General features: G+C 47.9%; 2 protein-coding genes across 3 annotated transcripts in view; both read right to left on the bottom strand.

The window, feature by feature from the left end:
• LOC114592568 (uncharacterized) overlaps positions 1-27,084 on the bottom strand; it is a 76,703-nt gene that overhangs the window by 19,978 nt on the left and 29,641 nt on the right. The gene's annotated exons all lie outside the window — the stretch shown is intronic.
• On the bottom strand, positions 18,330-27,042 carry LOC114592630 (H-2 class II histocompatibility antigen, E-S beta chain-like). Of its 2 annotated transcripts, XM_077923389.1 has the most exons (6): positions 26,892-27,040; positions 24,757-25,026; positions 22,156-22,437; positions 21,904-22,014; positions 21,114-21,137; positions 18,330-20,237 (listed from the first exon to the last, which is right to left on the bottom strand). In XM_077923389.1, exons 1-6 carry the CDS (start codon positions 26,989-26,991, stop codon positions 20,224-20,226), a joined length of 801 nt encoding a protein of 266 aa, XP_077779515.1. In that variant the 5' UTR covers positions 26,992-27,040; the 3' UTR covers positions 18,330-20,223. The 2 variants fall into 2 exon arrangements, with proteins under 2 accessions (XP_077779515.1, XP_077779516.1); XM_077923390.1 differs by lacking the exon at positions 21,114-21,137 and having other exon boundaries at positions 26,892-27,042.

Below are 27,084 nucleotides of genomic sequence, written 5' to 3'. Positions count from 1 at the left end.
AAAGCAACAAAAAAGGCTTTTATGGGTATGTCCGTAGCAAAAGGAAGAACAAAGAAACAGTGGGGTCACTCAGAGGAGAAGATGGTGAAATGCAAACAGGGGACACAGAAAGGGCTGAACTCCTCAATGCCTTCTTTGCCGCAGTCTTCTCCGACAAAGAAAACAATGCCCGACCTGAAGAATTTGGAGCAAATGATTCAGCAGAGGAAACATAGCCCAGAATAACTAAGGAGATAGTACAAGAATACTTGGCTAGTTTAGATGTATTCAAGTCTCCAGGGCCAGATGAACTGCATCCAAGAGGATTAAAAGAACTGGCAGATGTGATCTCAGAACCACTGTAAATCATCTTTGAGAATTCCTGGAGAACAGGCGAAGTCCCGGCAGACGGGAGGAGGGCAAATGTTGTCCCTATTTTCAAAAAGGGGAAAAGAGAGGACCCAAATAATTATCGCCCAGTCAGTCTGACATCAATACCAGGGAAGATTCTGGAGCAGATCATTAAGCAAACAGTCTGTGAGCACCTAGAAAGGAATGCTGTGATCACCAATAGTCAGCATGGATTTCTGAAAAATAAGTCATGTCAGACTAACCTGATCTCGTTTTTTGACAGAATTACAAGCCTGGTAGATGAAGGGAATGCAGTGGATGTAGCCTACCTTGATTTCAGCAAGGCATTCAACAAGGTGCCCCATGATATTCTTGTAAAGAAGCTGGTAAAATGCGGTCTTGACTATGCTACCACTCAGTGGTTTTGTAACTGGCTGACTGACCGAACCCAAAGGGTGCTCATCAATGGTTCCTCTTCATCCTGGAGAAGAGTGACTAGTGCGGTGGGTGCCACAGGGTTCTGTCTTGGGCCTGGTCTTATTCAACATCTTTATCAACGACTTGGATGATGGACTCAAGGGCATCCTGATCAAATTTGCAGATGACACCAAACTGGGAGGGGTGGCTAACACCCCAGAGGACAGGATCACACTTCAAAACGACCTTGACAGATTAGAGAACTGGGCCAAAACAGACAAGATGAACTTTAACAGGGAGAAGTGTAAAGTATTGCACTTGGGCAAAAAAAAAAAAAAAAAAAAAAAAAAAAGAGAGGCACAAATACAAGATGGGTGACACCTGGCTTGAGAGCAGTACATGTGAAAAGGATCTAGGAGTCTTGGTTGACCACAAACTTGACATGAGCCAACAGTGTGACGTGACAGCTAAAAAAGCCAATGCAATTCTGGGCCTCATCAATAGGAGTATAGCATCTAGATCAAGGGATGTAATAGTGCCACTGTATTCTGCTCTGGTCAGACCTCACCTGGAGTACTGTGTCCAGTTCTGGGCACCACAGTTCAAGAAGGACACTGACAAACTGGAACGTGTCCAGAGGAGGGCAACCAAAATGGTCAAAGGCCTGGAAACGATGCCGTATGAGGAACGGCTAAGGGAGCTGGCCATGTTTAGCCTGGAGAAGAGGAGGTTAAGGGGTGATATGATAGCCATGTTCAAATATATAAAAGGATGCCACATAGAGGAGGGAGAAAGGTTGTTTTCTGCTGCTCCAGAGAAGCGGACACGGAGCAATGGATCCAAACTACAAGAAAGAAGATTCCACCTAAACATTAGGAAGAACTTCCTGACAGTAAGAGCTGTTCGACAGTGGAATTTGCTGCCAAGGAGTGTGGTGGAGTCTCCTTCTTTGGAGGTCTTTAAGCAGAGGCTTGACAACCATATGTCAGGAGTGCTCTGATGGTGTTTCCTGCTTGGCAGGGGGTTGGACTCGATGGTCCTTGTGGTCTATTCCAACTCTATGATTCTATGATTATTTATCATTACAAAAGACTAGCCAGGCTCCTCAAGGAATCCAATCAAGTGACCATTAAACAGGTAACCTATCAGACGAGATAAACAACACACTCAGATTTCTGCTGTAGACCGCCTTTTCTGTGATGTAGGTATGATGTATCTGGGGTAGTGGTCTTGGGTTACACCCCTTCTATGATGTAGGTATGATGTATGGAGGGGTGGTCTTGAGCTCCAGGGCAGGGAATTTAAAATGTCTATATAAGGGCAGGCACACCTTTGCTCTGGGTTCCTCCTACTTTCCTACGTGTGAGGGGAGCACCCTGTTGCAACAGATCAATAAAGATCAGGCTTACTAGCTGCTTTGCTTCTCAATATTCTCTGGTTGGCCTCTGTTATCTTCTCCTACCAATAGGGAACCTATGTAAGGACTCTATATGGGCTCTTGGATACCCCATAAGGGAAAAGGGGCACATTTTGTTTACAACACTTCCAACTCTAGATTCTGTGATTCCTGAGCCTGAGTCCTCTTGCCTTGCTGTGCTCAGGCAGAGTCTGCCGGCAACTGGTGATGCTGGCCTTGATCCGTTAGCGGACTGGGCAGGAATTTATTTGAAGGTGGGGAAGGCTGCTGTTCTCAGAAAAGCAGTGCTGTTCCTGGAAGTGGCTGGTGGTGGCTGGGAGGGAGCCGAGCGCTAATTCTGTGAAGAGGAAAAAGGAGCTTGTTTGTTTGCTCAGAGAACTTCCACTTTCAGCCGAAGGAGGTCTAGCTGACATCGATTAAAACACACACACAACTCTGCTGTTTTCCTCTCCCCCCTCCTCGCCCCCCTGCTAGATTTGTTCATTATCTGTTGCTGAACAGCCTAACGATAGATATAGCACAATAAAAACAACCCCTGAGCGGAATCCAATTTTTGTTGATTTGTTCTTAATTCCAGTACCTTAACCTGGTCTCCCTGTCTGCATTGCCTCCAACTGAGTAGTGTCCCTGAGCATGCACAAAGTGAATTTACTTCGCTGTAAATAGAGTCACACAAGGCTTTCAGGCTACGGAGACTTTTCTTTCTTTCTTTCTTTCTTTCTTTCTTTCTTTCTTTCTTTCTTTCTTTCTTTCTTTCTTTCTTTCTTTCTTTGTAGCAGGGGCAGGCTGATCATGTGTGCAGGATACAGCCTGGTATTGAACCCACTTCAGTTATAAAAATGTGACATAAGTTAATTTCTAAAATGTATAAACTTTCATTAGATTGGCAAACGAAAGATGAACAGGTCAAATTGGTTATGGGCGAAGGATTTTGGTTATGATATTGAATTGGCAACATGGGAGAGACTACAGACAACAGGGTTAAAATGTACAGCTTGTTACACTTTGAAGGAGAACTATATGAAAATGATGTATCATTGCTTTTCAATCCTAGTAGATTTGCTAAAATGTATAAATCAAAGTCTAAAACTGGGAATGTAAACAGAAGAGGGTACTTTTTATCACATGTGGTGGTCATGTAAGGTGATAAAAGATTTCTGGGAAATGATAGATAATAAATTGAAAAAATATTGGAAATAAATTTTCCTAAGAAACCAGAGGGACGCAGGTGGCGCTGTGGGTTAAACAACAGAGCCTAGGACTTGCTGATCAGAAGGTTGGTGGTTCAAATCCCCGCGACGGGGTGAGCTCCCGTTGCTCGGTCCCAGCTCCTGCCAACCTAGCAGTTTGAAAGCACGTCAAAGTGCAAGTAGATAAATAGGTACCGTTCCGGCAGGAAGGTAAACTGCGTTTGGTTGGTGTACGCTGGCTCCCTCAGCCAGTAAGCGAGATGAGTGTCGCAACCCCAGAGTCGGCCACGACTGGACCTAATGGTCAGGTGTCCCTTTACCTTTAAGAAACCAGAAGCATTTCTTTTAGGTATTAGAATCATAGAATCATAGAATCATAGAATCATAGAGTTGGAAGAGACCACAAGGGCCATCGAGTCCAACCCCCTGCCAAGCAGGAAACACCATCAGAGCACTCCTGACATATGGTTGTCAAGCCTCTGCTTAAAGACCTCCAAAGAAGGAGACTCCACCACACTCCTTGGCAGCAAATTCCACTGTCGAACAGCTCTTACTGTCAGGAAGTTCTTCCTAATGTTTAGGTGGAATCTTCTTTCTTGTAGTTTGGATCCATTGCTCCGTGTCCGCTTCTCTGGAGCAGCAGAAAACAACCTTTCTCCCTCCTCTATGTGGCATCCTTTTATATATTTGAACATGGCTATCATATCACCCCTTAACCTCCTCTTCTCCAGGCTAAACATGCCCAGCTCCCTTAGCCGTTCCTCATAAGGCATCATTTCCAGGCCTTTGACCATTTTGGTTGCCCTCCTCTGGACACGTTCCAGTTTGTCAGTGTCCTTCTTGAACTGTGGTGCCCAGAACTGGACACAGTACTCCAGGTGAGGTCTGACCAGAGCAGAATACAGTGGCACTATTACTTCCCTTGATCTAGATGCTATACTCCTATTGATGAGGCCCAGAATTGCATTGGCTTTTTTAGCTGCCGCGTCACACTGTTGGCTCATGTCAAGTTTGTGGTCAACCAAGACTCCTAGATCCTTTTCACATGTACTGCTCTCAAGCCAGGTGTCACCCATCTTGTATTTGTGCCTCTCGTTTTTTTTGCCCAAGTGCAATACTTTACATTTCTCCCTGTTAAAATTCATCTTGTTTGTTTTGGCCCAGTTCTCTAATCTGTCAAGGTCGTTTTGAAGTGTGATCCTGTCCTCTGGGGTGTTAGCCACCCCTCCCAGTTTGGTGTCATCTGCAAATTTGATCAGGATGCCCTTGAGTCCATCATCCAAGTCGTTGATAAAGATGTTGAATAAGACCGGGCCCAAGACAGAACCCTGTGGCACCCCACTAGTCACTCTTCTCCAGGATGAAGAGGAACCATTGATGAGCACCCTTTGGGTTCGGTCAGTCAGCCAGTTACAAATCCACTGAGTGGTAGCATAGTCAAGACCGCATTTTACCAGCTTTTTTACAAGAATATCATGGGGCACCTTGTCAAATGCCTTGCTGAAATCAAGGTAGACTACATCCACTGCGTTCCCTTCATCTACCAGGCTTGTAATTCTGTCAAAAAACGAGATCAGGTTAGTCTGACATGACTTATTTTTCAGAAATCCATGCTGACTATTGGTGATCACAGCATTCCTTTCTAGGTGCTCACAGACTGTTTGCTTAATGATCTGCTCCAGAATCTTCCCTGGTATTGATGTCAGACTGACTGGGCGGTAATTATTTGGGTCCTCTCTTTTCCCCTTTTTGAAAATAGGGACAACATTTGCCCTCCTCCAGTCTGCCGGGACTTCGCCTGTTCTCCAGGAATTCTCAAAGATGACTGCCAGTGGTTCTGAAATCACATCTGCCAGTTCTTTTAATACTCTTGGATGCAGTTCATCTGGCCCTGGAGACTTGAATACATCTAGACTAGCCAAGTATTCTTGTACTATCTCCTTAGTTATTCTGGGCTGTGTTTCCTCTGCTGAATCATTTGCTCCAAATTCTTCAGGTCGGGCATTGTTTTCTTTATCAGAGAAGACTGAGGCAAAGAAGGCATTGAGGAGTTCAGCCCTTTCTGTGTCCCCTGTTTGCATTTCACCATCTTCTCCTCTGAGTGACCCCACGGTTTCTTTGTTCTTCCTTTTGCTACGAACATACCCATAAAAGCCTTTTTTGTTGCTTTTAACCTCTCTAGCAAGCCTGAGTTCATTTTGTGCTTTAGCTTTTCTGACTTTGTGTCTACACGTGCTGGCTATTTGTTTGAATTCCTCTTTGGTGGTTTCCCCCCTTTTCCATTTTTTGTACACATCCTTTTTTAATCTTAACTCAGTTAAAAGTTCTTTAGATAGCCACCCTGGCTTCTTTAGGCACCTTCCATGTTTCCGTCTCATTGGTATTGCCTGAAGTTGTGCTTTTACTATCTCCCTCTTAACAAACTCCCAGCCATCTTGAACTCCCTTTCCTTTTAGTATTACTGTCCATGGGATCTCACCCAGCACTTCCCTAAGCTTTATGAAGTCGGCTTTCTTAAAGTCGAGAAATTGAGTCCTAGTATGCTTGGCTGCTCCTTTCCGCTGTATAGTAAACTTCAGAAGAGCATGATCACTCGCGCCTAATGATCCTTCCACTTCTACCCCACTAACCAGGTCATCAACATTGGTTAGGACCAGATCTAAAATGGCTGTTCCTCTTGTTGCTTCTCCCACTTTCTGGACAATGAAGTTGTCTGCAAGGGCAGTGAGGAATCTGTTTGACCTTATGCTCTTGGCTGAGTTTGACATCCAACAAATATCCGGGTAATTGAAGTCCCCCATTACTACTATCTCCCTTCCTTTTGCATGCTTGGCCATCTGTTCCAGGAAGGCATCATCTATGTCCTCCGTTTGGCTTGGGGATCTATAGTAAACTCCCACAATGAGGTCACTGTTATTCTTCTCTCCCTTAATTTTCACCCAAATGCTCTCACTTTGGCTTTGAGGTTCTAAATCTTGGATCTCTTCACAGGTATACACATCCCTGACATATAACGCCACTCCTCCTCCTTTCTTGTCTGGTCTGTTTCTTTGAAATAGATTGTATCCCTCCATTATTACATTCCAATCGTGGGATTTATCCCACCAGGTTTCAGTGATTCCTATTATGTCATATTTAGTTTGCTGTACCAGGAGCTCAAGCTCATCTTGTTTATTTCCCATGCTTTGCGCATTAGTGTACAGACATTGAAGTCCATTAATCATTCCCCCGTGTCTCTTATTTAAGGATTTTCTCCTCCCACCACTAGGTCTGCATGCTCTTTGCTCCATTCGGTCTATGACATTTGGATGATCATCTTCATCAATTGATAGACTCCTACCTTCAGGAGCACTGTCTCCCTCCCCCACATTAGTCAGTTTAAAGCCCTCCTGATGAGGTTTCTGAGATTTTTTGCAAAAACATTCCTCCCAACCGTTGTGAGGTGCAGCCCATCGCTTGCCAGAAGTCCATCTTCAAGAAACTGCATTCCGTGATCTAAGAATCCAAACCGTTCCTGTTTGCACCATTTGCGAAGCCAGTTGTTCACTTCCACTATTTTTCCCTCTCTCCCTGGGCCACGTCGTTCAACTGGGAGGACAGATGAGATGACAATTTGTGCATTTAATTGCTTCAATTTCCTGCCCAGAGCCTCGTAATCTCTTTTGATCTTCTGGAGGCTATTGCTTGCAGTGTCATTGGTTCCCACATGAACCAAGAGGAAGGGGTATTTGTCAGTGGGTTTTATGATTCCTTGCAGTCGTTCAGTTACATCTTGGATATTAGCCCCGGGGAGACAGCACACTTCCCGAGACATCTTGTCAGGCCCACAGATCACTGCTTCTGTTCCCCTCAGTAGGGAATCCCCTATCACCACTACACGCCTCCTCTTAGGTCTGGTCGGGGTTCTTCTGTGAGCTGTCGGTTCCAAGGTCGCCTGGACATTCCCAGAGGACTGCCTTTGCTCCTCGTCTTCATATACCTGATCGACTGTAATGAGGGAGAGATCCTCAAATGGAGTCTGCTCTTTGTCTTCCATGCTAGGGGAAAGGACCTCAAAGCGATTGCGTATTTCTAAACAATCAGAGCGAACCCTGGGCCTCCTACTTCTTTGAGTCACGTTTCTCCATATATCTGGCTCCTGTGTTGGTGAACTAGCCACCTTCTCAGGGGAGTCCCCTGTCTCTTCCTTGGTGGAGACGGTGTGCTCTGTTGCTTCCAAGAAGAGTTCCAGCTCTCTAATTCTTTGGAGCGTAGCTACACGTTCCTCCAGTTGCTGGACTTTGTCTTTTAAGAGGGCAATCAACATGCAATTGCTGCAGGTAAAGCTGCCTGCAACCTTTGGCAAGATGGCAAACATTGCGCAGGAACCACAGGCGACTGCAGCTGTTCCCTCACCCTCCATCTTGGGAACGTGTCGTTGGGGGTGACTACAGTGGTCCTCTATCATAAAAAGTGTGGAGACAGGACAAATAAATCCCTCCCAAAAAACCTAGGTCTCCCCCAACAAATGTTTGAGACTAGCTCCCCTAAATCTAAAATATGGATCAAACTCTGATAAGCTCCTCCCACAGCTAATCACCTACCTCAACAGAAGCCCTGCCCCCTCTGACCTTTGCCCAGAGAGAGCAGCTAATCAGCCACAAGAAACTCACACAAGAAAACCCTTTTTGTTCCTTCTTCAGCTGCTGCCCTGAAGTATTATAGGCCCAGAGATCCCGAAGGACCAGATGAAACTATTCATGTATGCGACCATGGCTGCACAGATTCTGTTAGCCCAGAAATGGAAAGATGGTACAACTCCAGCCAACGAAAAGTGGCAGATAAAACTGATGGACTATGCCAAAATGGCAAAACTTACATGAAGAATTAGAAACCAGGAAAAGGCGGTCTGTAATAAAGACTGGGGAAAGTTTATAATCTATTTAGGGTAAAAAAACTATTGCAAACAATTCCACACATTGGTAGGATTGACAGAAAACTTGTAGCAAAAAATTGAACTATGAAATGAAAAAGGATTTATAAGAATAGAGTTATGAAAGTGCTGCAGAGGGGAAAATCATTATATTAAGATCCACAATGGGGGGGGGGGGTCAAAGGGATTTGTATGTTTATCTTTTTATTTCACTTGTATATGCAAAACAGAAAATGCAAATAATAAGAATAAGAATAAGGAAAATGGCATCATGGCAAATTAATCTGCTCTTTTTATGATGATCAGTAAATGTGCAGAGGAATCATGGTTCTTGGGCAAAGCAGGTCTGTTGCTGGTGGCCTGGCCTTTCTGCCCTCCCCCTTTCCCCCTCCCCTCCCTTCTCCCAGCCCTGCCCCCCTGCTGTGTCCTCCTCTGAATTGGGTAGCAGCAGGGCTGGGGACTTTCCTGGAGCTGAGCTTTGATCCGAGCCAATGACAGGCTCCGAAGTTGGCTGGTCATCAGTTGCTAGGCAGGGGAGGTTTATCATTTGCAAAAACCAACATTTGGTTTTCCTCTCTGACTTTATCCCAGGCAGCTGAAGGGTAGAAAGAGCCTTTCTCTGGGCAACGGGTGGGGTGGGGCAGCAGGAGTGGGGCAAGAAAAGGCTTCAAGACAGCCTTGCTAGGGCAACCAGGCTAATGGGCAGCGTGTGAATAATGAAATTATTGGTTCAATTATTATTGCATAGATTAGGCCAACCAGCCCACCGCCCCACTCTTTCTGCTGAGTTGGGACCCTGGCCTTCTGCCCCAAATTATTGCTCTGGTGCCCCCCCTGCCCTGCCCCCATTAACAGGGTCTCCATTGTCTCGCTGCATTCGTTAACTCTCACCAGTTTGGTTCCCGTCCATTTGAGATCTAGAAGAATGTTTCTTCTTTCGGTGAAAGGTAACCTGCAATAAGATGACAATTTCCCTGCATTCTGCTAACTTTGCAACTTTGCTGCTTAAATGTTTGTGCTCAAGCCTTGGCTCCAGAAAGGACGCCTCTCGCAAACGCCGCTGGGAGCTCTTAACCAAAACCCAAATATTTGATCTTAGGTGAAAGGCCAAGATTTGGCAGGGAGGGGTTCTTTTTTTTTTTTTTTTTTTAATATTTTATTAAGGATTTTCTTGTTTTACAGAAGTGTAGTGCCTCATATATATTTTTCCCCATGTAACATTTTTACAAATCCGTTTCATTTGTTGAGGCATTAGGGGGAGAAGAAAATAAAAATAAAAATAAAAAAAGGAGAGAAAAAAGAAAGGGGGGTGGAGAGAGGGAAGATGGATAAGGGTGGGGTCGGGTGGCGGTGTTTCTATTATGTTTAATGTATGTAGAGTTTGGTGTCAGCGTGCTTGTGTTGTTCACTTGTGTTCCTTTGGTGGTGAGAGAGGTTGGGGTTGGCGTTGGCCTAGGGTGTGAGGCAGGGAGGGGTTCTGAATCTTGAAGGAGGATGGACAACTCTTTCAACTTGCAGTATATTTTTTAAAAATGAAGTATTTCCCATGTTTCACGCCCCACCCCTCAGTCTCTGAGTGATGCAAGATTCCCGGGGTTCCATGCACTTACCCAGAGTTTGTGATTCCTTTTGGGAATGAGGCACAGGGGAGGCGTCTTTATGATATATGGTTTATTTACACACACACACACACACACACACACACACAACCTGAGCCCGCGATGGAGGAGTTCATAGCATTAACAAAAAAGGGTTTTGTTTCTTCCGTAGCTGGAGCTTTGGGTTCAAACAGAAATCAAACCTTGATGTTTCTCTCAAGCTCGCTGCTTTCCCCTCTGGCTCACATCATTGCAACTCAACTCTAAGCTCTGGCTTTTGTCCTTCTCACTATCTGCAAGTTGAGGGAGTGGGGAGGGTACCACTTGCCATCTCACAGAGAGCCCCTTTCCTTTGTTCCCTCAATGGCCCATCACCCAGGTGATCGTCTCATTCAGAAGCTAGCCTGGCTTACAGTTTAACACTTGCTGGATCCAGCTATTAGAAGGGTCTAACATGCCCAACACAAAAAAATAGTGGCAAAATAGGGAGAGGATGGAGTGCTGGTCAAATCTCGGAAGCTGGAAGGTATAAGATTGCACAGCAGGCTGGGCCTTGTCTGTTGGCCACCGTAATGTCCCTGAACAAGCCTTGGCACCAGAAAGGACGCTTCTCAAAAACTCCACTCTCGGGTATCATTTAACATCTGGAGACTTACAGGTCGGGAGGAAGAGCTGAACAACTTTTTTTCAACTAACATTGATTCTTTTTTTTAACGAAGCACACAAAAAATAGGGGCAAAATAGTGAGAAGAGGGAAAAAACTAGATGTTGTTGTTCTCTCCCAGATGCGTGGGGTGGATGTGTCACTTTGAAAAAACCAAGCTAGTCAGGAAGCTATACTGAATCAAAATATTGGTCCAACCAACTCAGTGCTGTCTGCACTGACTGGCAGTGACTCTCCAGGGTTAATAATAATAATAATAATAATAATAATAATAATAATAATAATATATTATTTATAGCCTGCCCATCTGGCTGAGTTTCCCCAGCCACTCTGGGCAGCTCCCAACATAATATTAAAAACAGAATAAAACATCAAACATTAAAAATTTCCCTAAACAGGGCTACATTCAGATGTCTTCTAAATGTCAGATACTTGTTTATTTCCTTGACATCTTCTGGGACGGTGTTCCACAGGGCGGGCGCCACCACCGAGAAGGCCCTCTGTCTGGTTCCCTCTAACCTCACTTCTTGCAGGGAGGGAACCGCCAGAAGGCCCTCGGAGCTGGACCTCAGTATTCGGGTAGAACGATGGGGATGTAAACGCTCCTTCAGGTGTACTGGACCGAGGCCGTATAGGGCTTTAAGGGTCAGCACCAACACTCTGAATTGTGCTCGGAAATGTACTGGGAGCCAGTGTAGGTCTTTCAAACCCAGGGATTCCTCCACCTGGAATTGCCATCAGTGAATGGACCTGGGACCTTCTGAATGCCAAGCAGATGTTCTGCACCTGCAATCCTTTGTGCTAATCCTTTCTGCTTGGGTTGGGTTGGGGTGGGGTGGGGGTCCTTTCCTGTGGGAAGCAGAAATGACTCCTCTGTGAGGAGGTTTTGCTGCACTCACAGTTGACCTCAGCCTCCTGGATCGTGGCCAGCTTCCCTCTTTCATTTCCCTGAATGCTGAGCTGTGCTTGACGCATGGGGAAGCGTCCCCTCGGCTGTGTGATAGGAATTTTATGGTCTTAGAAATATGGTAATGTTCATAACTGCACATACATAGATCAACACAGGAAGACCAACCTGGAACCATTTTGATTCCTAAACTGACCAAATGTTTTCTCTGCAAGGTCAAACTGGAAAAGCCTCCCCATTGTCTCTTTCCTCACAAATTCTGTCTCAAGGATACGTCTGTTTGAATAAGGTGTGAGCCTGTGACCTGGCCCAGGAAATAAGTATGTTACCACTACAAAAGAATGGCCAGGCTCCCCGGGAAATCCAATCAAGTAACTTGCCAGACAGGAGATAAACTGTGACAGGAGAAAAACAACATTTAAATTTCTGTGATGTGGTGGGATGTATCTGAGGGGTGGTCTTAGGATACACCCCTTCTGTGATGTATGCATAAATGTTTCTGGGGGTGGTCTTGATCTAGAGAATGGGAATTTCAAAAGTCTTTATAAGGTCTTGCACACCATCTTTCTGGGTCCTCCTCCTCTCCTGCCTGTGAGGGGAGTACCCTGTTGCAACAGATCAATAAATATCAAGCTTACTAGCTGCTTTGCTTCTCAATATTCTCTGGTTGGCCTCTGTTATTTTCTCCTACCAATAGGGAACCTATGTAAGGACTCTATATGGGCTCTTGGATACCCCATAAGGGAAAAGGGCATATTTTTTGTTTACAACAGCTGCCAGCGGGGACTGAAGGAAGGAGGGGGTGGGGGACACACAAACTCTGCGCCTAGAGGTCCTGCTTCTGTTGTCAGGGACTGTGACCAGTGGAGGGGAGGGGGGAGGGGAAAGACGAGAAGTTCCCCCCCTTGCCAAGATAGTAGCTTAAGAGAGTCTCCTGTCCAGAGCCCCCCTTTGCACCCACACACCCCTCCGTCTGTTTACCCAGTACGAGTCCTCCTTCGCAGCCTCAGGCAGGGTCTGCACGTAGACGAAAATTACATTGGCACTCCCTGCAATGAGAAACCTAGGACATCAGGGAGAAATGTTGCACTCCAATCTGTTGCAAGGACACTTTTTCCTTCTCCTTCACATGAGGGGGGCATTAAAAAATGTGGCACAGCAGCTGCACTGTTCTCCCATTTCAGGTCTCTGCCTCCTCATCTTCCACCTCATCCATCTCTGTGGATGCCAGGGGAGTTGAGTGGGAATTCAGTTTGGAAACTCAAGCGGACTCAGTGGGAAACTGGGGTATGTGAGGGAGTTGTTCTCTCCTGCTAAAGGGGAACTATCGCCTCCCTCCCAGTCTCACCTGGCACCGCAACGAAAACGTTGTCCTGCTTTTTATTCTGGCTTGGCATGGCCGAAAAACAAAACTGCCCCCTGCCCTGGTTTTCAGCCCAGGCTGGGGGGACTCAATCACTCCAAAGTGCAGGAATGTTAATTCAAGAGGACCCCTTTTTAAAAATTCCCAGACCCGACTACTAGTTTCTTGCTATTATCAAAACCTTGTGGTTGGTGTCTGTCCGTCTTGGGACACAACGGAGGAGGGCACCTTGGCAGTTGAAGTCAAACCCTTGGGGAGATGATAATAATAATAATAATAATAATAATAATAATAATAATAATAATAATAATAATAATTTTTACCCTGCCCTCCCTGGCCAGAGCCGGGCTCAGGGTGGCTAACACCAATAAAATTTCAGTACAGTGGTACCTCGGGTTACATATGCTTCAGGTTACAAACTCCGCTAACTCAGAATAGTATCCAGGGTTAAGAACTTTGCTTCAGGATGAGAACAGAAATCGTGCTCCGGCAGCGCAGCGGTAGCGGGAGGCCCCATTAGCTAAAGTGGTCTTCAGGTTAAGAACAGTTTCAAGTTAAGAATGGACCTCCGGAACAAATTAAGTACTTAACCCGAGGTACCACTGTAAAAACATAATAAGAAAAAAAGAAAAAGAAAAACCAATTTAAAATACAGGTTAAAATGCAATTTAAAATGCAGCCTCATTTTAAAAGTCAAAACCATAAGGGGAGGGAAACGTAAGGGTCAGACCGAGTCCAAACCAAAGGCCAGGTGGAACAGTTCTGTCTTGCAGGGCCTGCGGAAAGATGTCAAGTCCCACAGGGCCCTAGTCTCTCGTGACAGAGCGTTCCACCAAGTCGGGGCCAGTACTGAAAAGGCCCTGGCCCTAGTTGAAACCAACCTAACCACCTTGTGATTTGGGACCTCCAAAATGTTGTAGTTTGTGGACCTTAAGGTCCTCCGCGGGGCAGACCAGGAGAGGTGGTCCTGTAGGTACATCACCTGCTTTCCCGCCTTTGGGCTGGCTGGACAGGACAGTGCCTCTGAGCACATGCAGAGTATGCTTACGCCTTTGGGCTTAAGGACAGAAACCAATATGCAGCCCAGACATCAGGCTTTCCTTCCCCTTCAGAAACGATGAGCAGCCAGCCTTCGCCTGAGTCCTCAGATCTTGCTGTGCTCAGGCAGAGCCCGCTGGTCACCCAGAGAGTGGATTTGGCAAGAATGCTTCAGGGGAGGCAGGAGGGGGAGGATTACTGACTACAAGCCCCAAAATGTGGGCTTCCCTCCAAACCTGTGCCAAAGTTTTGCAGCAAGAGAGAAAAAGCATGGCTCTTCCTGGAACGGGGTGGTAGGTGGCTGAGAGGGGAAGCAAAAGAAATTCTGCAAAGAGTTAAAATGGAGGTTTTTGTTTAGGGAACTTTCACTTCCACCCGAAGGTTCAGAGGGAGTCTGGCCACTGGGATTAAAAAAAACCAAAAAACTCCCCCCCTTCCCCTCCCCACACCCACGCTGTGCATTGCCTGCTGTATAAGGATAGCTATAGCACAGGCTTCCTCCACCTCGGCCCTCCAGATGTTTTGAGACTACAATTCCCATCATCCCTGACCACTGGTCCTGCTAGCTAGGGATCATGGGAGCTGTAGTCCCAAAACATCTGGAGGGCCAAGGCTGAGGAAGCCGGCTATAGCACGATCCACATGATCAAAGGTTGAGCAAGATATTGTCATTCTGTGTTTAAGAGATAAACAACTGACATTTACAAGACATCCGAAGGCAGCCCTGTTCAGGGAAGTTTTTTATGTGTGACATTTTAAATGTATTTTTAATCTTTGTTGGAAGCCGCCCAGAGTGGCTGGTGACACCCAGCCAGATGGGCGGACAAGGTACAATTATTATTATTATTATTATTATTATTATTATTATTATTATTATTACAGTGCCATAATCTGGCATTCCCACCTCGTCCTGATGCCCCAATGGCTAACAAACACACTCAGAATCTCCATTTCCCTCCAAGATCCCTGGATGTGGTCCGAAGGAGGCACATAAGCACATATACGGAGAGCCCTAAACCTGGATCAGGCCAAAGGTGGACTCCCCACCCCACCCCTCAAGTCCAGCATAGTCTATTTTCACAATGAGTCATGACATACATGGTGGAATAGGAATGTATGTGGAAAGGAGTAACTACACGAAAACATGTGCCAATAAAGGCTGATCACTGAAGAATTGATGCTTTTGAATTCTGGTGCTGGAGGAGACTCTTGAGAGTCCCATGGACTGCAAGAAGATCACACCTCTCCATTCTGAAGGAAATCAGCCCTGAGTGCTCACTGGAAGGACAGATCCTGAAGCTGAGGCTCCAATACTTTGGCCACCTCCTGAGAAGAGAAGACTCCTTGGGAAAGACCCTGATGTTGGGAAAGATGGAGGGCACAAGGAGAAGGGGACGACAGAGGACGAGATGGTTGGATAGTGTTCTCGAAGCTACAAACATGAGTCTGACCAAACTGCGGGAGGCAGTGGAAGACAGGAGTGCCTGGCATGCTCTGGTCCATGGGTCACGAAGAGTCGGACACGACTGAACAACAGCACTTAGTTGAGACAGGCACCCCGAGGCAAAGGTCACCACAATTAATTGTCTGTTCTTTTCACCTATGTGGTTGGACCGACCAGCCTAGGATTCAGGAAGCTAAACTGCAGATTTTTTTCTTTTTTATGTACCACAGAAATAAATAAGGCAGCTGACCCAACTGCAAAACTGTGTGAACCTATAATTAATTATATGAAAGCAATAGAAGGCTTAATTTAATTTACGCAGTTGCTGTGGTCTGCTGTGGTTGTTAGAGCTCTCAACCAGCTGTCATGAGTGTGTGGGCAGCGGAAGGGTGTGTGGGGAGGTGGGGCACCCACAGCAAGAATTTTGTGGGACCCCAGGACCCCCTGGAAATGGCGCCAATGCTTGCTGGACCTGATTCAATTACTGAAATAAGAAGGGAGAACAAAGATATTGGCGTCCTGGTAAATTAATCCGCTCTGGTTATACAGCTCAGCACATTCCAAAATGCGTGTGTGCATGCGAAGTTTGTTTTTTTCCTACTGAGGCAAAAACTGTCGGTTGGGCAAGTGGAGAAGGAAGTGTGTTGATGCTGTTGTTGTTGTTGCTGCTGCTGCTCGCTACGCCTTGCTTGCTTTCTGCCCCCCCCCCCCCCCCCCGCTCATGCTGAACCCCGTGCTGGGGATTTCCAGACCTGCCCTGGGTGAGCCTTGAGTTGTCTGGCTGGGGACTTTCCCTGCAGCTGAGCTTTGGTCCCTGCCAATCACAGGCTCCGAGGCTGCCTGGTCATCAGTTGCTAGGTAGGGAATGTGTCACTTTTGCAAAAACCCAACACTTGTCACTATCCTCGCTGAACAGCCCAGGCTGCTGCGAGAGAGGAGAACAAGCCTTTCTCTGGGCAAATGACGGCAGCGGGTGCAAAGCAGGCTGGGAAAGATTAGGTCTCTCTCTCTCTCTCTCTCTCTCTCTCTCTCTCTCTCTCTCTCTCTCTCTCTCTCACACACACACACACACACACACACACACACAGAGAGAGAGAGAGAGAGAGCGAGAGAGAGCGAGAGAGAGAGAGCACTTTCCCTCAGCACTGCTTCTCTGGATCAGTCCTTGTCAAACTTCTGACTTTGGGGGATTAACCTTTCTGCTGCTGTGCACCTTCTGTCGAATCTCAGGTGTCCTCCATCCAGCCTTTCCACAGATGGGAACAGGGAGATTTTGCCATGCTCTTCCCAAGGATCAGGGCGCAAGGATTCCTTCTCGCTCACTGACAATGCTAGACCAGTGCGACCAAACCAGTTGTGGTCCCCTAATTTTGCCTCTGGTGAGGAGTTTTCACTGGGGAGCTTTGGCCACCCACATCAGACATGGGACCCTGTGCAGCCCCTATGCAGCTGAGCAGATAGACTCTCATGCAACTCAGGAGAGAGAGACAACTAACCCTTCCTGGGCCAGAGTCATCATAAGGGTCTGTGTTCTGCACCTGATATTGCCTACACAATTTAGCATCCTAAATCATTTAATCTCCCATGAGAGAAAATCATACACTTATGTCTCTGCGAAGGTGGCATCAGGCTCCCAAAGGTAGAAAACACGCTTACTAAAATCAGAGCAGTCGGGGGGGGGGGGATGACCACTGAGTGGGTGGGAACAGGAGGACTCCAAGGCCCCTCAGAGGTCCTAAAAAGCACACCCCATGGCAAGCAGAAGCATTTCTTAAAAGTTCTTACTGTCAGAAAGTTTTCCCGAATGTTTAGTCGGAATCTCATTGCAACTTGAAGCCATTGGTTTGAGTCCTACCCTGCAGAGCAGGAGAAAACAAGCTTGCTTCATTCTCCATGAGACAGCCTTTGAGATATTTGAAGATGGCTCTCGTTATCTCCTCAGTCTCCTCTTTCCCAGGCTAAACATCCCCAGCTCCTTCAACTGTTCCTCATAAGGCTTGGTTTCCAGACCCTTGACCATCTTGGTTTCCCTCCTCTGCACACCTTCCAGCTTGTCAGCATCCTTCTTAAATTGTGGTGCCCAGAACTGGACGCCACATTTCAGGTGTGGTCTGAACAAGACAGAGTGGTATTATTACTTCCCTTGATCTGGACTTCTGTCGATGTAGCCTAGAATAGTATTAGCTTCTTTTGCTGCTGCATCACACTGTGGGCTCATGTTCAGCTTGTGGTTCACCAAGACCCCCTAGATCCTAAAAAGGGTCTAAAGATAGATGGATAGATAATTTATTTTGGTTGGAGACCAGCTTATAAAACACCCTTGGGGGTACAGTCACAGAAGGAAAACAAACAATTAAAACAATGTACAACAATAAATTTAAAATTTATAAATGCGATAATCGTATAGGCACTTGAAACTTCAAGATAAACTACGGCAGGGAGCTGACCCAGATTCACCCATGGAACCGCGTTTGGGGATTTTCTTAATGAACTAGTTTTGAGTTGGGAGATGGTCTGCGCCTACAGAAGGGTTTAAATAAATGAATAACCAAAGGTGTAAAAACTGTCAGAACCTGCGTTCAACCGAGCTCCTCCGGAATCGCCTCCAACGTGATTAACGACCTGAGCCTCTGATAAGGTTCCAGGCAGATTCCCATTACGCAGAGTTTCAAAGCAGCAGAAGTGATGAGAAGTGTGAGCTACATTGCTAGGTTTTGTTTTCTAGGCTACGCAGACAGAAAAGAAATCCATCCTCTCTCTGTGAGAGACAGAGAGCAACTGAACAACAAAGGAACAGGAAACCAGTAACATCACATCCATCTCCTGTCTTCCGTGAGACTTCCAACAGTCTGGAATCTCTGGAATGTAAACAGAGTCCTGTGACTCCAAGAGCACAGCACAGTGGCAACACACAGAAACCATCCAAAACCACCTTTTCACAGGTGAAGTTGTGTGGAAATGGGCAGATTTTCCCCCTCCAGGATGGACACGTGACACACTCTGTGAATATTGACCTTTAATTGAAGGAAACAGTTCAAAGACAACAGAGGGAGGTTGAGGACAATCTTTATTGGTGCAGCTCAGAGCAAGTCATCCCAAGGCTTGACATCGTTACCACCACAAAATAGCTGAATATTTACAGAGCAATTAAGAAATCACCAGCTCAGTGGAGATAAAAGCATCAGGGCAAAAGAAGGAGATGGGCTGTCCCTGGAAATGGACTCATGTTGCGAGGGAGGGGGGAAAGAGAGATTGAGGAGGAATAATAGGGGTGTGCACATTTAATTTATTGTTATATTGGGGGGGCTGGCACCCCTGAATTCCTGGAACCAGTAATGGGTTGAATCAAGCTCTCTGGATCTCCAGATCTAGCAGGGATTCAAAAGCTGGAATACTGATAATGGCTGCTAAGAATGAGCCATGAAGGAAGTGGGTGGAGCCCCACCCTGAGGTCCAAATTAGTGAGCAGGGACAAGAGGTTTGGGGATTTCACTTGCTGTGGCCTGATGTGTGTGTGGGGGGGGAGGGTTCAGTCTGTCAGCAGCCAGCTGGAAGGAGAGTCTCGGAACATGGCTGGTGTCTCTTTGAATCCAAATCTGCTTTGGCTAGGGACCTCTTGGGGTTTTGATGCTGTGAGCCCATCATAGGCTCAGGATGTATATATATGTGTCAATAAACCATATAACCTAAAGACACCAGAGTTTTCGCTGCTCCTCATTTCCTGGACCCCTGGAACCTCACACCACTCAAAGATTGGGGTGGGGTGTATCAATAGTTGGGTAATGCCCACTTTGATCACGAAGAAGTTGTTGGGACTAATTTGCAACAAGGGGAAACGGGTCTTTGACTCCTATTTTTTCCAGAAGGCAAGTCCTTCCGAGAAGGGGCTTGCTGAAAGTGAGTCAAAGCTTACAAGGAGGAAAACTTACGGGAAAATTCTGTGAGCTCCAGATCCTACAATGTGCCTTTCCAGGAAAGCATGCATTGCGGGTTTGACTGCACTTTAAGTATCGTACATGGAAGGGCAGCTGCTTGGAGTGTAGAAGGTTCAGTCCCCAGAACGTTCAAGAAGGGCTGGAAAGACTCACCCTCTGAAACATCAATTGAGCCACTGCCAGTCAGTGTGGGCATATGGGACCAGAAATGCTGTTGAGCCGGATGGACTCGGTCTAAGGCAGTTTCCAGTGACCCTGTGTTCCCAGGTCACACAAGGGGCAGCTGGGAGGGGGGAGCCATCTTAGTCCACAGCAAGGAGAGCAACAAAGGAATTGGGTGTGGGGAACCTTCTCCAGCCCAAGGGCCATGTTCTCTTTTGGGGAACCTTCTGGGGGCCACACAACAATGGTGGGCAGGAGCAGAGCATCAAAGGCAAGTGTGAAGCTTTCACAGGAGACCAGTCCCTGCACAAGCTCACCCTCCCCTCTCCATCAGAGCAAGCAAGAAACATGATTGGAGTAGAAGGACAAATCCCAGCCAGGCAGAGTCTAAAGGAAGGGGCAACACAAGGCTGGGGAGAGTCCCCGGGGCCACATGGAGTGGTTTGGGAGGCCACACGGGACCCCTCCCCAATTCAGTTGTGAGTCTCCCCATCAGGGCTTGAAGGACCAGTCCTGGCAGTCTGAGGAGATTCATGGTTGTTTTCAGGGACAGCTCAGGCTCCTCCAGGGAGATTCAAGGCACGGATTCTCTAGCAGAGAGGTGCAAAGGAGGAATCAGGTTGCCATAACTTGCAATCAACAAGCGGAAAGGGAAACACAAGAAACTTTCCCCAAATGACAAGCAAGCAACAGAGGTGGGGGAGGGGTGGACACTGTCGTTCTTGATCTGTGACTCCTTCCATCCACCTTCCAAGGAGGTTTCCACCCTCTGAGCATGGACAGAGGGCAACTGGCAGGAAGAACAGAGCTTCTCCACATCCCCGGATCCTGATGGAGCAGCAAAGTCTAACTGATGAGTCCTGCAGGCAGAGAAGAGAGAGACAAGCCCATCACTGTGGGGTGAGGAATGGGGAGAAAGGGGTAGAAGAATCCCTGGCAAGATTGGGGGGACACTCCATAGAGCGGCCATCAGATATTGTGAACTACAATTCCCATCGCCGCCAGTTATGGGCCTGGCAGGGGGGCTTTGAGGAGGGAAGGAGGCAGCGGGAGGGAGACTTGGCTGGCTTTGGCAGTGGAGAAGAGGAGCTTCAGAAGAGACCAAGGAGATCTGTCTAGAACAGAAATGGGGAACCACGGACCTTGGAACAAATTTGGCCCCCAGGCCTCTCTTTCTGGCCCTCATGGCTCTCTCCAGACACTCCTCCTGTCCCCGCTTTGAACCCTCCAGGAGTGATTCCACCTCCCTTGAACTCTGAAGATGCCCCTTGCTTGCCTGGACCAAGAACAGAGAGGGGCAGAAACTAGTCCACTCAGCAATAGGGAAATTGGCACGTTTTTCTCCACCCCCACCTGCCCAGCAATGTCATGTGGGCCCCGGAAAGAGGGGATGCAGCCTTTGGGGCGAAAGAGGACCCCCCCCCCCGGAATAGATGTCCTGCAATGGGCAGAAGAGCTTTGTCTCCCAAGCCAAATGCCAGGACTGGTCTCCTCACTTGGCCTCTGCTAAGGAACTTTGCTTGACTGTCTCCCAGGTGGGACATTCCCCTGCAGACCCACTTCCCGGACATGATATTGGAGTGTGTGCATCAGGGGATGGATTTATCTATAGAAAGCCCCTCCCCTCTGTTCTAAAAGGAAGCCATGACGGGGGCACAGGAAGCAGCCAGGAGAAGGGGGTTGGGGGAGGAGGAGGAAGAGGAGGAGGAGGATGGAAGAGCAGAGAGGAAAGTTACCTGCAGGCTGAGGAACAGCTTGCCCTGGGAGAGAAAAAAAGAATAGAAAGATTCAGTCAGCACCAGATATTCCCTGAAATAGCTTCTCTGGGAATATGGCAACCCCCCCCCCCCCCAAGGTCAAGATGGCACACTCCAGGCACAAATAGGAACTTTCCCCTTCTCATTCTGTCCTATGGACTATGAGGGGTGAAAGAAGAGTCTCTGTAGGAAATAAATATTTCCTTCCCAATACAGAAAGGACCCTGGAGAACATCTTCCCAACTAATCTCTTTCCCATTACTCAATGCCCCTCCCCCCACAAATCCCCCCCCATATTCCTTCAGCTGCCTCTTTTGGGGCTCTGCATTGCCCAGTTGTTGATTCTGGGATTTATTTCAGACACACAAACAGTGAAAAAACCCAAGGGAGATGAATTTCGCCTCCTGACTGTCAGTGTCTCAAAGGCCCTTCGCTCAGCAGGGAGAGAGAGCCTTTGACTTACTGCTGGGACCAGGAAGCTGCAAAACATCTGTGTCCTTACTCTGCTCAAAGGCTTCAGAGCCAGAGATGCTTTTGAATTTCTCCCTCATATGTTGAACAGGAAGTTTAGGTCTTAATCTACAGATTTAAACCTCAGACCATCTCCATAATAGCTGAGGCTCCATTGGAGACACCAAGAGGGACCTCCTAGGAGAGGAGAAGGAACAAATCCCTCTCCAGAGCCTCTGCCTAAGAACAGGAGGGGAGCTTGGAGCCCAGTCCAGCCCCACACCCAACCCTCCCTCTCCCCCTGGCACCCCACCCTCACCTTTCTTGTTCTTCAGGTAAAGGGCGAGTCCAGTGGCCCCAAAGACCAGCCCCAGCACAATCCCCACAATCCCCGTCCACATCTTGCTCCTGGCAGAGTCCGACTGTGGCTCTGAAGAAAGAAAAAAGTTGTGGGTGAGGAAAGGCAGGCCTGGGACCAGCCCCCTGAGGGGGGAGCAACCCACCTAGCCCCCCAGGAATGCCCCCCACTTCCTTGGGCCGTAGGTGGGTCAGGGGTGGGAAGGCGTCCTACCCCATTTCACCGTGACGGGGCCTTCGAAGCTGGCGTGCTCCACCTGGCAGGTGTAGACGTCTCCACGTTCTGGCTTTGTCTCCAGCATCACCTCAATATGGAAGGTCCAGTCCCCGTTCCGGATGAGGTCCGTGGTCCACACTTTGGGCTCCTCCTTCCCGTTCCTGAACCACTTGATCTCGATCCCCGCAGGGAAGAAGCTGTTCACGGTGCAAATCAGCAGAGTGTTGTGTGGTGAAGATTCAACGTTGTCTGTGGGGGTGATCTTCACCTTGGGCTGGACTGTGGGAGGGAGGCAAGGGAGATGTGGAAGGAAGGTCAGAGATTTAGGCAGGGAGGTGGACAGTCCAGGGCCATATTTAAGGTGAGGGTGCTAGCCAGGGTCTCATCCACTCAGAGGGGCACCACTGAGGCTCCCAGCTTGCGGGGGGGGGGGCTTCCTCCAACCGCACCCCCTCCTGGTGGCTCCACTTTAAATTCTTTATTTGCAATGGTTCAGCAGTCAGCAATTTTTGAAGGAATCTTGTGGAGTATTTATTCTTTTATTTTATTCTTTAGAGCCTTAAACTGCAAGCCTTTACTACTCAGAAGTCCCACTGAATTCAATGGAGCTTACTCCCAGGTAACTGTGTAAAGATTCTGCAGTCTTATACTGCAATCTTCAGCATTTTTACTCAGAAGTATGCCACTGAGTTCAATAGGACTTACTCTCTGGTATGTACGTGATCATTATCACAGTTTCTATTATTTATTTATTTATTTATTTATTTATTATTATTATTATTATTTACAGTCATGATATTCCTTAGAATTCCTCAAATGATCTACTGCTCTCTGAGGAGATCTTCTTAAGGTTGAATGAAAGCCAGATACACACACAGACAATTTTATTTGGAGAGACTATTTCTCTTCTCCAGCCTCTTTCAAACTTCTTTTTATGCCCTTCATGAACAAATGTGTCAAGTTTCATGTGTGTATGCAACTACACATGGGGTGTTTTTGCCCAGGCGACAGAAAGTCTAGTTTGGGCCCCTCCTGGAACAGTCAGTCCATCCTACACTCGCAGCCCCCAACTTCCCACTCCCACCAGTGGGATCTCTGCCCCCCCCCATCTCCCCAAAGCCAGCCCAGTTTCCCCGTGGTCAGGCTGTGCATTCCACAAACTGGGAACTGCTCCTCCCTGGGGGTCCTGGGATGCCCCACCCCTTCCTAGCACACTTTCCATCTTTCTGTCTCATTTCCTAGTCCTGGGAATCTCAGGAGTTTCTCCTTCCTTTTCCCTAGCAAACAGGATGCTATTCAGAATTCACTGCACAGTATCCTTTTGATTTAGGGATGATCCATGGAGGGGGGGTGCAGCTGGAGGGGAGCCTGGTAGCTGAAAATATTAATGAGTGGGTGGGAAGGAAATGGAACATGTTTATAATGATTATTATTTAATCCTGAACATATGTGATTTTGACATTGTGGGGTTAATTTCTAACCCCCCCCCCCACTTAAACATCCTGAGTCCCCAGAAAACTGGACAGATGGTAGCCCTACCTGAATCTACGTCAGGTGTGCAGGAAACGACATGTTAAAGTGTCATAATTAATAACTAACACTCAAATAACATCATTTTGTAATTTAAAAATGTTCAGGGTTTCTGCTTGAAATGTGCTCTCTCTGCTCCCCATGGAAGGCTGCTATGCCCCCCTTGCAGCCCCCCACTCTAATGCAGTTCAGTGTTGGACTGTGTCCTGGGTTCAAATCCCCCCTGGGCCTTGAGGCTCCCTGGGTGTCCCTGACCAGCCCCTCCCCTCAGCCTGGCCTCCCTCACAGGGCTGTTGTGGGGGTGGAATGAGGAGAGGGAGAACCATAGACAGCACAGGCAGTAAAGGAAGTTTAGGGAAGTTTTTAATGTCTGATATTCTATTGTGCTTTTAATTCTGTTGGGAGCCACCCAGAGTGGCTGGGGTATTAATAATAATAATAATAATAATAATAATAATAATAATAATAATAATTCATTACTAACTAACACTCAAATAACATCATTTGTCAAAGCGATAAATAACTACCTGACATTCAGAAGACGTCTTAAGGCAGCCCTGTTCAGGGAAGTTTTTAATGTGTGATTTTAGTGTATTTTTGGTTTCTGTGGAAGCCACCCAGAGTGGCTGGGGAAACCCAGCCAGATGGGCAGAGTACAAATATATTATTATTATTATTATTTCTATTATTGTTGGTAGTAGTAGTAGTAGTAGTAGTAGTAGTAGTAAATACTACAATTTTGTGTTGCAAACCTCCCTGAGACCTCCAGGTATAGGGAGGATGCGAATTTAATTAATTAAAAATAAATAAATAAATAAATAAATAAATAAATAAATAAATAAATAAATAAATAAAAAAAAGACCAACACCCTCCACATTGCAATACAAGAAATGGTTTATGACGCTTCCAGGGACACAGAAACTCTGCCTCTGGAGTGGGGCATCAGGAGAGGCCCCTTTACCTCTCTGAAAAGCGGGAGGGCGGGGGGGGGGAAGGGAGGGGAGAAAGTCCCGGGTCCACCCCACGCCCCCCCCAATGACGCCCCCCTCCACCGAATCTGGACTCACCGCGCCGGGCCTGGGCGAAGGGCTCGAAGATCCCGTAGTTGTGCCGGCAGACGACATCCACTTGGGCCATCTGGCGCCGCAGGAGGTCCTTGTCCTGGTTCCATGCCTTGACTGAGGGCTCCCCCAGTTCAGCCACAGCCACGAACTTCCCTCGCTCGCTGTCGAAGTAGGAGAGCTCCTGCCGGTCGAAGAAGTACCTAACTAGGATGTGGATCCGCTGCGTCCCGTTGGAGAAGTGGCACTCGGCCCTCACGTGGTACAGGAAATGTTCTGCGGGGGGAGGGGGAGAATGAAATGGGGGGCGGACAGAGACTTCCGGTTGCCTAAAGGGCGCAGCTCCCACCATAGCGGATAGTTGCACCTGCCGGGCAGGAGAGAGACGATCTCTCTCTCTCTCTCTCTCTCTCTCTCCAATTATCGCTCTCGTGTCACGTGATGCCATGGCGGGGGGGAGGGCGGGAGCTGAGCAGGGAGACCCCCCCCTTTCACCTCCTCCCAAAGGAAAGGGAGAGAGCGATAGCGAAAGGCCGTTTTGTGGAGAGGGAGCCACAACCTCCAAGACCCTGGACCCCACGGGCGCAGCCACGATTAAGGGGGGGGGGGGGGGAGAGAGAGAGAACCGAGCTATCTGCTTTTATTTATTTGGGCGGCGCAGCTGCTCCCTGCCCCCGATGGCTACGCCCCTGCTTATCTCCAGTTTACTAAAAACGTAAACCTCCCTCCCCCATTTTATTGCCCTCCTGCTGGAAGGGGAAATGTTGGGGGTGGGAGAGAGACCAGGGAAAAGGCGAGATACTGAGGAGGGTGGGAGATGCTTCTCTGCTCTGAATGGGGCTTCACTGCAAACCCCTCCCCTCGACGAGAGCCCCCCCCCGCGGGAGAGCCGGTTTCACTTTCGCTTTCCCTGCCAGGGCGTAGGAAGCGACGCCTGTCTACGCAGTAGCCCATTTCAGCACCCAGGGGACCCCAAGGCAGGGGGGGGGGCGGGATTTCAGGTTCTCCTTTCCCCCAGTTTTGCTGCCAGTGTCGTAGGCAGGGAGGAGCAGTTACCCCCTCCCCAAATCAACAAAAATAAATGGCAAACTGAGGTCCCACCCCCCAACAAAAACCCTGACTACGCACTTGCCTAGGTTTCTTACTTTTGAGAAGGAGCAGAAGAAAGGTATATTTATGCATTATGTGGAGTCACTTATAGAGTTAATAATTGGTTATGAGATCTCTTGGAAATGATGGGAGATAAATGGACTAAGAATGATGAGGATGATTTTGAGAGGCAGGTGAAGAAGCGCTCAGGGCCAGATTCAGCTGCCCCCCGAGCGCCCCCCCCAAGTCCCCTAGGGCTGCCTGCCATCAGCTGTCCTGCAGGAAGACTATTTAATGTGTGCATATTGTGGTTTTATTAAGATTCAGTTGAATGTCATTTGTAAGCCGCCGGGGTAGGATTTTAATCCTGAAAGGTGGGATATAATTAATAGCAATAATTAAATGTCCTCTCTTTCCCAATCCCAGAAGCCTGAGCTGCTCTTTTCCAGTGGGGGGAGTGTTTCCCCTTCCCTCCTGCCCCTTTGCCCCCAGTGTCCTGGAAGAAGCAAAGATCCCCCGTGGGGAAGCAAGGATTTTTCAACATCAACTTCGCTGAACTAAACCAAGTTGTTCGGATGCCTGATTATCATCCTCCAACGCAACTACTCTATTCTGAACTTAAAAATGGAAAGTGTAAGGCTGGTGGGTCAACATAAGAGGTTTAAAGACTCTCAAGGCAAATCTAACAAAATGTTGTATAAACACTGACAACTGGGAAACACTGGCCTGCAAGCGCTCCAATTGGAGACCAGCCTTGACCAAAGGCGTCATGGGCTTTGAAGACACTCGAACTCAAGACACAAGGCAGAAACGTGCTGAGAGGAAGACACGCCTGGCAAACCCTCACCGTGGTCAACTCCCGCCTGGAAACCTCTGTCCCCACTGTGGAAGGACGTGAGGATCCAGAATTGGCCTCCACAGTCACTTACGGACTCCCTGCTAAGATCATGGAAGACCATCTACGAGGGATCTTCAAAGGAGCCCAACCGATGGGGGTCCCGCTAAGCGGAGTTTCCTCTTCCTTCTCCCCCCATTGCAGACTCTTGGCTCACCTGGAGGCGCCTCCACGCCCAGCCCCTCCGAAGCGGAGACCACCAGCATCCCCAGCAGGAGCCCCCCAAAGGCCAAAGGCGCAGCGCCGGAGCCCCCCATCCTTCTCTCTTCTTCGCCCCCAAATGGGACTTTCTCCGCTCAGCTCCGGGGGAAACTCCTGCAGGCCCCGCCCACTCCACCTCTCCGCCCCGC

The sequence above is a fragment of the Podarcis muralis genome, chromosome 2 (assembly GCF_964188315.1).
Source record: "Podarcis muralis chromosome 2, rPodMur119.hap1.1, whole genome shotgun sequence".
Taxonomy (NCBI): domain Eukaryota; kingdom Metazoa; phylum Chordata; class Lepidosauria; order Squamata; family Lacertidae; genus Podarcis; species Podarcis muralis.
Note: the sequence above shows the minus strand (reverse complement) of the source record. Positions and strands in the feature narration are given on the sequence as shown.